Source organism: Carassius auratus, chromosome 41 (genome assembly GCF_003368295.1).
Source record: "Carassius auratus strain Wakin chromosome 41, ASM336829v1, whole genome shotgun sequence".
NCBI lineage: Eukaryota > Metazoa > Chordata > Actinopteri > Cypriniformes > Cyprinidae > Carassius > Carassius auratus.
The window spans coordinates 12204632-12216712 of NC_039283.1; the positions used below are offsets into that span (position 1 = coordinate 12204632).

The following is a 12081-nucleotide window of genomic DNA, read 5'->3' on the forward strand; positions in this document are numbered from 1 at the left end:
GAGAAGCTGCAAAGTTTAAGACTGTATTGTGTGAAACACCCCAAAAACTCGGCCTTGCTAGATTACGAGGGACGGCCATTTTGTGCCTCTGACCATGCAGAGTCTGGGTGGTACTGCCCAGTCTCCATAGCAGAAACGGAAGACAAACGAATGTTAAATCAAGGATAGGGATGGAAGAAGTTGTTTTTTTATTAACAACAATGCATATGTGCCTCACTTTGATGATTAGTGAAAGCTTGTATAACCCTGTTTGGATGAGATGCTTGCCTTTGTATTTGCAAAAAGCTGAGACAGAGATGTAAAAAGCTAATTTCACCTGGCTTTTAATGGGTTTCAAGTGTTTTGGATTGAGAGCTGAGAAATTATTTTTTTGGTTTAGTATTTTCTCCTCTGAGTGGAAGCTGAGAATAAACTAAAACAGAAATGCTACAGTGACACCTTCTGGTGTCTCAGGTTATTTTTAAAAATGTCCTGTTTTAATGTGAAAACGTCCATCTTGCTTTAAATATCCAGACACACAAGCCTCACCTCTGTGACAGGAACGTTATCTCGGAGTTCTGTGCAGTGGGAGGCCATCAGTCCAATCACTCTCATCACCTTGCTCCTTCTAAAACACAAATTTGAATTAAATGCCTTTCACCCAGCTGTTTGTTTGATTAAAGCTGATCCATTTTGGTAAAATCTAACATTTAAAGATAATTACATATTATTCCATCTTTTAAGCTATGGAATCTTTCTTACGTTGAGGTCTACTTATTTTCATTTTTTTACTCAAGTGTTTCTCTGTGTGTGTGTTTTTCAACTGTATCTTGAACCACTAGTCACTATTTGGTTTAGCAACCTCAAACAGTCTATATTTATTGACTGTATCAAATTACGGTTCACTTAAATTATTAGCGATACAGTAGCATTGAAACGTTTATATACATGTTGTTCTTTTTTCAAATAACCTTTCTATTCTCCTAAGATTTCTGCTGAAAATTCAGCTTTGCCATCATAAGAGTAAATTACTTTTTTTAAAATCATTAAAGTAGAAAATAGTCATTTTAAACTATATCATTTTTTTTCTATATTTTTGCATTAAATAAAGGCAGCCTTGATGAGCATAAGAAAACTTATTTTCATAAAAACTTTTTGAAAATCCAAAAAATCTTATTGACAAAAAAAGATTTTAACAGTATTGTATATAATCATACCATGATTGCAAACACACATCCTGTGGCACAATCTCTTGTGGCATTCTGCTTTATTTGACTATTTTTGCAATACTGTATAACCACACCACATATAAAGGCGCGGTCACACTAGATTTTAAACGTGCGAAATTATTTCGGACGCAGCTGCGAATATGGGTGGGAGCAAGATAAAACGGTCTCTCCTCAATTATCACAACATGGATTAATATGTGCTTGTACTGTGTTTTTTGCGACGGCGTCGAAAGCGTCTTATTATATTGTACTCTGTATCTTCTCTATATAAATATATACACCCTAAGCAATACACATTATAAAACCTCCTCATTCAAATGTATCATCTGTTCTTCTTTCCTGTTTACACTACAAACCATGCAGCTTCTTTTTATTTTTTATAATCTTTTAAATATGTATTATATAAAATAGGATGCTGCTCTACAGCTAGTTATAGCGCTTCCTTCATTTTTGAATTTCTGTACAGAGAGGTCACGCAGTGACTCACTGGTCCCACATCTTCACGTGATGCGAATTCGCAGGTCAGAGTTCACCAAACGAACTTTGGAACGCAGCGAAATGCTAAATTTTTCGCATAAGCTTGCGTTTCCGCTCTGAACCATTCGCATTCATATGAATGGAAGGCAATGCAGAGAAAAGTGCAGTGTGACCGCCCCATAACTCTAAACAGAGCAGTGCTGAATGCTGGTTTTCAGTGTCATTTAAACTTTGAATTGTTTTGTCCATTGCTTGGTGACTGTAGTGTGGAGGCTGTGATCCTCTGAGGGGCCAGTGAGACACATGCCAATCATTCCTTCCACTCACACCCAAAGGGACTGAGAGGAAAGAGATAAGGCACTGCATTTCTCTGAGAAGACACTTCCAAGACTGGTGCCAGCTGAGAATACTACATTAGTTATGATCCAGTGAAATTGTGAAGTAATGTTTTTTTAATTTTTAAATGGATAGCTAATGTAGTTGATCAATTAATTAAATTGTTCTTTGCACTGCATGAAAATTCTGCAGAATTATATCCTACAGAACTGTAACACTTACATATCCCAGTTTGGAGCATGTCGCATCTGTTGAACCAGCACAGGGAACTGTCAAAAAGAAAGAGACAAAATATGTTTAACATTTTGAGATGTTTCAATATATTTTCCTATTTCAATCAATCAGCCAGTGATATTTTATTATTTTTCTTAGTTTTTTTGTGTGTGTGTGTGTTTTATATATATATATATATATATATATATATATATATATATATATATATATATATATATATATATATATATGAGACACCTGGTGGCCAGGGGAGAAATGCACTGGTGGCCAAGCTACTGTGGCAAAATAAAATAAACTCAAGTCAAATTATACTTCAATTCCAAAAGCTGAATTTGACTTATCTGGTTTAACATTTGGCTTAAAGTTTCACTATACATATAAGACCTTTATGTACCACTGAGTCCCAAAACGTTCTGAATCTATTAAGTTCCTCTGATTACAGTTTCCATTTATGACAGCTAAGGAAGAGGTCAGAGTCGAGGACGGCAGCAGAGACCCATTCCTCAGCAGACACTCCATTGTTCAACGTCCCTCATTAGATGATCTACACATTCGACAGCTGTATACCATTGCAAAAGGAAGAAAACTGACAGGGCAAATGATGTCATCATTTAACTCACCCTCATGTACCAAACCCAGAAGACATTCATACTTCTTCAAAAAATAAAAATTAAATGGAAAGATTTATGTCTTTCCATTACATCTTCATGCCACTAAAACTACCGAAGGTTTATAAATACACTGTAAAAGTAATTCAAATGAATCAAGTTTAATCCAAGTCTTCTGAAGACACTTTTTAAGATCAACATTTCATTTAAAAGGGATGGATGGAGTAGGAAACTCTCAGTTGTCATTAAAAACATTGTCATTTGTGTTTTGAAAATGAATGCATGTTTAGAATTACAAAAGGTCGAGAAAACCAAGACAGAATTTTAATTTCCAGCTGAACCATACCTTAAGGTATTGTATGCCTAATATCACAGAAGGGGAATGCGTTGTAATGCTTCATTTTAAGTTAACACAACTAGAAGGTTAATGTTATGTATTTTATTATTACACGTTCTGTTCTCTGGAATACCTTGTTCTGGTCATTACACAAAAGAACACTTGAATGTTCCATTATAACAAAAGAATTACTAAACTAACTAAAATAGAACAGAAAAAAATTAAACAGTTAATACTGTGAACATACAGTATTGTTCCAACTGTTTGTATTGTTACTAGGCTGAATCTATTGATAATATAATTATGATTCAATTCATATCTGTATCTTGAGCCTTCATATTTATTAAGTAGTTGTGTACTAAGCAGCAGCATTAGTCAGCTGATCACTGTTACAAATGAGTTACACATGATACCTGGTCATCCTGTCACGGTCTTTGTGATAATGACCATGTGACTGTACATGATCACATGAATAGCTTGTGTTTCAGATGCATCTTACCAGCGGGGAGTGTATGAGGCGTGTGGCCGTCTCTCTGTGGTTACAGACAGTGCACAGGTAACAGAGCAGGTTGAGTTTAGTGCGTGCTGCTGTGGCATTGGCTGATCCGGCCCGGTCTACTGTCTCCAGAACACCACACACCTGTTGGAGGAGCTGAGACCAGTCCTCTGAGCTCAGACAGGACAATCGCTCCGCTAAGAGAGAGAGAGAGAGAGAGAGAAGACGAAGAGATAGAGCTTTCAGCAGTAGTTTTAGTGTAACATCTATATTTTTTTAACCCAACCAAATGTAAAGCAAGCATAAACCACAATTTTATATTGTGGTTCATATCATATCATATTTAATACATCAGTCTTAAATGGCTCATATATAGCATGATATAAAAATATGGAGCTCATATACGAGGTAATAAAATGAAATGAATCTTAAAAACAGTATAGCAAACTACAAATATCAGTTGTCACTCTGTACCCAATAATATATATCAGTAATGTGATATTTAAAAGAATGCAGATATTTAAAAGGTTTTTTTTTTCTTTTTTTTAGGCAAATCACAAAATGCAATGCAATAAAAAGATAATAGAGCAATTTACATTTTAACAAGATTTTTTCATTAATAAATTCAAACATTAATTAATTAATTAATACATGCATGCATACATAAATATGCACATATTGTACACTGTAGATAACCAAGTAACCCCAAGATATTTAATTCCCCTAATGGTTCATCTTGAAATATTACCAATAATACCAAGGTTATTCTTACATTTACCATATAAAATTCAGTAAAGAGTTCACAGCAAAAATGTGTGTAGCATAACTTAGAGGGGGACATTTTTAATATTATACTAAAAGGCTTTTTGGTACCTTAAAAAAATTATAAACTATAAGACAACAGCAGACGTAGTTGATTGTGTACAGCAAGTTATAAAGCAAAGTTTTGATCATGTTGATAATTCAGACACCTTAGAAATTTGCCTACAAAATAATTAGAGTAGGCTTTATAGCTTTGTGTGAGAAACAGACCTAAATTAACCTAAATTTAAGCATTAAATATTCATAACGTCAAAACTAGATCAGTAAAATTCATGATTTTTTTTTTTAAATAAAATCCTTTTAGGTGATCAAAAAAACCTAGATCTTCCAATTTACCTGAGTGTGCTGGTACACAAAGCGTTTTGGGGTCAAAACGAACTGGAGAAGCCTTTAAAATCTAAAACAGAGAGCAAAATAACATCAGTGCTGGTTAGAACACTGTCATATTTACACCAGAATAAGGACGTACAGTTTAGACAGCAAGTCTCTCAGACAGGGCATTGTGTTCAAATCCTCATTCAAAAAGGTAAAGTTCTCTTTACCTTCGGGTTATCCATGATGGGAGTCACTGTAAGGTCACTGTCTGTGAATAGAAGGGGTTTAATACAGGCGTTCATGTCACTCTGCTCCTCCACCATAACACTGGATTCCTACGGAGCACACAGACAACATTTAACACTGGTGTCATAATTCAGCAGAACCTACACCACTGTGAGCAATCATTTCAGAGCAATTTTATCCAATCATGCTCCCGGAGCGATACCTTCCAACAGAAATTAGCTCCAACCTTCTCCAGTTCATCTGCCTGCTCTACTTAGTTCATGTGCATTTAATTAGAGTCTAAACTAAGTTCTGAAGACCTGTGTTTCGATTGGCAGAGGCCCTACACAGTGTTCACTGCTCCCTTTTTGCTAAGCAAGGGGTATCCATTGAAGTTCACTTCACCTGACAAAATGTGTTCATTCTGAACATCCTGAGAAGTTTAATCGCTTGGGTATGAATATGTTTGTGTATATAGTACATCCAAGTGCATTTACATACATATAGTTATTATTTATTTAAATTGACTTATTTAAAAGTGCTAAATTAAATATCTGTTGGGTTATATATCATAAAAATAAACAATTTTGCAATGTGATAACTGATAATATGCATATAAGCAAATTACATTTATTTTCATAAACTAAGTGAATATTCTATTTCAGGGCTTCTCAACTCCGGCCCTAGAGGTCCCCTTTCCTGCAGAGATTACCTAGAGATTGTGAACACTGTGTAGGGGCCCTTAAAGGGTTAAAAATGAGGTAGTAGCAGATTGTAATGTTGAATATATCCAGTAGATGGTGCTGTGGTTTAACAATAGAGCTTTGTAAACATTACCACTAGCAAGCCTGACATTAAAGGTTGAACAAGCATAAGGAATTAATTAATGGCCAACTGTGATGTTTTGTTGGTTCTCTTTGGACTTTTTGGGCATGTTTGTAGTTTTGGAGTTTGTTAGGATTGAAATATGTATTTGGACACTTTCTGTTAGTGGGAAATGTTGATGTGATAAAATACACCTGCGGTTACTATAAATTACAGTGAGACTATTGTCAATTTGTCTTAGAATAGTGAAGTTAGTTTTGAACGGAGCTAGAATCATTGTTATGCAGATGCCACTATGTAATATGGAATGAAAATGATACCGTTTTACTGTTTTTACCGTTTTACCGTGATACAGGTTTTTGGGATGACTGTATGGGTTTGTTTGTGAACTCACTTGAATTTCAGAGCCTTTTTCTTCTGTCTCTCGAGCTGTATTGCTTGTTCTGGGGGTTGGTCTGGAGCTGTTTAATCAGAGATACGAAAACTACTGAAATATGCTGGAACACCCTCATGACAAATCACACTATACATACAAGTATGTGGACACCTATATAATTGAAAAACACATAGATGTGTGTGTGTGTGTGTGTGTGTGTGTGTTTAAATTATGTTTTATATTAAAGTGTTTTAGATGAGTGTGAAATCAAAGATATATAAATGAAGACACTGGAGAGTGAGTTGAGGTACCTGAGGAGGAAAATGGCCTCTCTGGTGTCAATGTCCAGCGCAGACTTTGGTCTAAACTCTATCACATTATCTATGATAGGAAAACATCACAAAAGAAAAAAATCTCAATATGAAAATAATGTACTGCTATAAATGAAGAACGGGAACTATGTATGCCTAAAATCTAGAAAAAACAGATTAAGACCCAGTTCAGGCTATTTAATAGGTATGTAACACTTTTAACATCTATAAAACAGGATGGTTAAAGAATGTACTTTGTATTTATGTATTTTTTTTATTCTACTGTTCTGAATGAAGCCCATTTTGACAGATTAAGTTTCAACATGATGTAAAGTACATGAGTGTTTCAGTTGATTCACAGTTACATAAGCTCACTCTTCGGTCATTTACTGTATTCCCCTTTGATCATATGTAACTGAGATATTAACCAGAACCAATCTAAGTCTTGAGTGTACGGATGTGTGTGTGATTTATTACTGAACGTAAATATAATTTGTACAGCAATGCAAACTGAACATGAGCACACAGGCTCACACATGTGTACGTGCTTGCCGACCACACATGCACAGAGCATAAGCATGAAATCCACAGGCCCTTTGAGGGCACACGGAGAGTAGCAGTGGGGCAGGACGTGCTGACTCTCATGTCTGCTGCATTACCTAATGTGAAGGACTTGCTGAGGTTTGGGCTGGCTGGGTCAGCAGGTGCTGTCTGTGCTTTCTTGGTTATCTGAGAGGACACAGGGGCCAAATGCAGGCTGAAAACACACACACAGACACACACACACACACACACACACACACACACAATCAATTAGAGAACACACTAGACCCAACAACAGCATACAGGACATATCATTATAAATGTATGGATCATATTTCACCTCCAGAATTAAAAAGAAACAAATATATATTTGTGGCATTATTTTTTTTTAAACAATTCAGTATAATATGATTCTCAATAATATGATGTGGGGGAACAATCATATACTCACTATCACAATACAGTAATGAAAATCATCCTGTATGGTGAATTTTTTTCTTTTAATAAAACCACTAAATGCAGTGCAATATACTTTCAGTTGTATTTAACGTTTTCTAGGTCATCGCTAATAAAAAATATCACTGCTATATAAACTGTCAGCTTAAAACTTAAAAGTTTGGAATAATCTTTTTCTAAGGTACTGGGTTATATAGAGGATGTCTGTTGTCGTTTTTGTGTTTTGTTATGAATGGATGTTGTATTAAAAATACCCCTATGATGGCAAAGCTGACTTTTCAGCAGCAATAATTGTCTTTAGTCTTCAGTGCCACATGATCCTTCAGAAAACGTTCTAATATGTTGATTTGCTGCTCAACTGTTTGTTATTTCAGGATTCTATGATGAATAAAATGTTCAAAAGAACTGCATTTTTTTTCTTTATTATTATCAAAATACATTACATTTTGTAAATAAACATATACATTTATAAAAGTAATTATGAGGTAAAAATTAAATGCAGTTATCTAGAAAAAAAAATCTGATTGTGATTAAACCAGAAAAAGGCTAAATATTTTTTTTAAGCCTGGCCTCCTGAAAATCAGATCACTCTTACCCAAAGCAGTTATTGTAAAGGAAATGACCACAGATAACAGGTTTGAGGTATTCTGCTTGACTGAAACCTGGCTTAAACCAACTGACTATGTTGGTCTTAATGAGTCCACTCCACCAAGTTACAGTTAGAAGCATAAGCCGTTGGATTGGTCGAGGCAGTGGTGTTGCAACAATATACAGAGATATTTTCAGTGTTTCTTAGAAAACAAGACACAGGTTTAACTCATTTAAAGTATTTCTGCAAAATGTTACACTGTCAGATATATATATATATGTCAGCATTTCTGTTTTTAGCTGCTCGCGCTGAAGATGACCAGTAGAGTGAGCATTTGATAGCAAGTTTTTAATCAATGGGATTAAACTAATAATTTCATGTAGAATACGCTTTGTTATTTATACCACATAACATTAAGACTTAAAGGCTATCTGCAAAAAAGCCCAATTGCAAATTAACATGTCTGTGCAGCTCTGAATTCCTTTTGTGGACGCGTTCTTCATGAAACAATGTGCAGAAACATGGCAGCTAAACTAAAAAAAGTTCATAGCTTTTTAATATAATGGTCTTCTCATTATAGTAGTATGTATATAACAGTCCCAGTCATAGTTATTTATATTCTGCATTGTAGTTTGACCTGCTCGTGCTATGCACTGAAGAGATATCACTGTAGTACTACAATGAAACGCATGACTCAAACCAAATGCATCTTATAAGTAAATAATATATCCATGATATATATACATATAAATGTTTTGAAATCACTTGTACCCTACTGTTAAAAAAAATCCAGTCTCTGCCTGTGTCAGTTTGAGTCTTGATAAAGTTTTAAATCCCTGCCGCCAAGATGCTCCTCTGTCGGTCACAGATTATAGAAAGTGAAACATAAATCTAAGGGTGGTTGGATTTATTCACGCACTTTAAAATATTAATTTGAAGCTTCTTTATTTTCAGATTCTTATTCCTGGCTTTATTATAATAGGCTGCATATTAACTTATTGGGAGAAAACCGCAAGACATTTGAGCTCCCCCATATAGTCAGAATGTCAATCATAACAGCCTGCGAATATTCGACTTTTAGATTGGTAGTCGAATCAGGCTCCTCGAATCGAAGCATTGAATCGTCGACTATTTAGGGTCACCCCATATCAGGGACATGCAGAGAGTTCCTCAGTGGCAGGGGCTCAAATATTAAATAGGGGCAATGTTAAAAAACAAAAAAAATGTAAACATAGGTTAAAAGATTGGCTATATTGCTATTTTCTTTTTGTGAGAAGTAATTTATGGTCATCAAACCTGCATTTATTTGATCAAAAATTATAATATATTATAACAAAGTATATTATATTAATATACTTTCCAAAATATATATTTATGCCATGCCGATAATCAATGTTGGAAACCTGCAATTCTTTGATGAATAAAAAGTTTGATATATTTTGTAACTTTTGTAACAATATACACTAATCAGTTTTTTTTTTTCTTTTTTTGTAAAGAAATTTGTTTTTATTTAGGAAGGATTTGTTAAATTGATAGAAACTGTGATAGTAAAGATTGATATTGTTAGAAAACTGTACTATACTAAAAACTATAATTTTTAATAAATGCTGTTCTTTTTAACTTTTTATTTATCAATGAACCCCAAAAAATATTTATTATTGTTCCAAAAATAAATAAATATAAATTTAAAGCACAACTGTTTCCAACATAACAAATCAGCATATTAGAATGATTTCTGAAGGATCATGCACTGAAGACTGGAGTAATGATGCTGAAATTTCAGCTTTGCATCACAGAAATAAGTATATTTAAGTTTATTAAATACTTTATTTTAAATTGTGATAATATTTTACAATATTAATTTTTTTCTGTATTTCTGATCAAATAAATGTAGGTTTGATGACCATAAGACACTAATGCTGAATAATTATCAAAAATGGTAATATAATAAAGTCCTTTCATGTCACCATTTTGCCAGCCTACACTTCACATAATAAGCCCGTAGGTGGCAATTGGGCTTCATTAACTATACTAAACAAAATTATAATCTCAGCACTTTTGTTTTTACTCACATTTTTCATGAACTGAACTCAAAGAGCTAAGACTTTTTCTATGTACACAAAAAGCCTCTTTCTCTCAAATATTGTTCACAAATCTGTCTAAATCTGTGTTAGTGAGCACTTCTCCTTTGCCGAAATAATCCATCCACCTCACAGGTGTGCCATATCAAGATGCTGATTAGACAGCATGATTATTGCACAGCATATAATGTTTGCCTTTCTATTACTAATAATATAAAAGCAATTATTATAATACTTTCTGTATACATTAATTCCTTTGTTTAACCATTCTGATTATTAAACAGACTTCTATCCATATTAGACTGAACCGTTTACAACGACAGCAAACAAGAGGGAGAGTGTGAGAGCATTACTTCAAAGGTAGTGAAGTAATATTTTCTCAGTATTTAATTTTTTTTTTGCATCCTCAGATTCCAGATTTTCAAGTAGTTGTATCACGGCTAAATATTGTCCTATCCTAACAAACCATACAAACCATCAATGGAAAGCTCATTTATTCAGCCCTCTAAAAGCTGCCAAGGCTGAGCATCTCATATTATTAACTTATCATTATCTCTAGGTCACATCCCTTCAAGCTGGCGGTTATAATGCCCCTAATTAAGCAACCACAAGATACCTGTGAATAATTTCAGTCAGGTTTCAGGTTCCATCATAGCACAGAATCTGCACAGTTTTACTTGATCTTAGTGCTGCGTTCAACACTATAGATTATGACATACTCACAGATCGATTACAAAACTATATAGGTATTCAGGGACAGGCTTTAAGAAGGTTTAGATCATACCTATCCGACCATTACCACTTTACCAATTAATGACAGTAAAGCATGTTTCCACTTGGGAATATTATCAGAAAATATTAATTTCCATTGTTATGCTGATGACACTCAACTACATTACAACATTTCACACTTTAACAAGACCAGATGAAGCTAATGAATTATCGAAGCTAAGATAGCGGGTTAAAGATGTAAAAGTTTGGATGACCAATACATTTCTCCAAATAAATTCAGATAAGACAGAGATATTACTTATTGGACCAAGAAACTGTACACAGAATCTCTTCACAATTTGCATCTAGAAGTATGTACTGTGACTTCCTAACTTGGGTGGTATATCAAACAGCAAATTGTCTTTTGACAATCATATTTCACATGTAACAAAAACATAAAATTTTCCATCTTAGAAACGTCGCCAATCTATGTAGAGTATTTACCACGTCAGGAAAATATGACCATATTACCTCAAATTTACAATCTGTACACTGGCTACCTATTAAGTAATATATCAGTTACAAAATATTGCTACTTATAAGGCCCTAAATGGTTTAGCACATGCCATCCCTGAACCAACATGCAGAACTATCAAATTTTCCTTGCATTACTATAAGTTTAATCACAACTCTTAAACGCCATTAATCATGTTCACCATTTCTTTTTGAATACATGAAATTAACAAACTGTATGATTTTTACCATCCTAGAGCCATACATTTCTGCCATATGGACATCTCCTTGACATAGTAACCACTGATGGTTAACCACTCCTAAACATTCATTTTCAGTGAAGCTACTTGCATTGTTGATACTGCAACAATGTGTATTTTTAAATTATAAATATATATATATATATATATATATATATATATATATATATATATATATATATATATAAATTATGCATAAATTATAAATTATTATTATTTGTTTAAAAACAATTGTTAAATATATATATATATATATATTTTTTTTTTTTTTATCTCCACCAACATTTACTTAACATGAACAAGAAAATGTAATGAAAAATGCAAGTCTTCTTCATTCTCTAGATATGCAGAATACTGG

The 12081-nt window shown here is 33.8% G+C and overlaps 1 protein-coding gene across 1 annotated transcript in view; it reads right to left on the reverse strand.

Annotated features, from left to right (window-relative positions):
• The window catches only part of LOC113060092 (serine/threonine-protein kinase ULK4), a 199219-nt gene that overhangs the window by 183864 nt on the left and 3274 nt on the right, over window positions 1-12081 (reverse strand). The window contains exons 10-17 of the mRNA XM_026228913.1: window positions 7230-7327; window positions 6571-6640; window positions 6278-6344; window positions 5061-5168; window positions 4855-4915; window positions 3700-3893; window positions 2244-2290; window positions 529-607 (exon numbers count right to left, since the gene is read on the reverse strand). Of these exons, the coding sequence (XP_026084698.1) occupies window positions 529-607; window positions 2244-2290; window positions 3700-3893; window positions 4855-4915; window positions 5061-5168; window positions 6278-6344; window positions 6571-6640; window positions 7230-7327 (724 nt within the window). The remainder of the gene's footprint in view (window positions 1-528; window positions 608-2243; window positions 2291-3699; window positions 3894-4854; window positions 4916-5060; window positions 5169-6277; window positions 6345-6570; window positions 6641-7229; window positions 7328-12081) is intronic.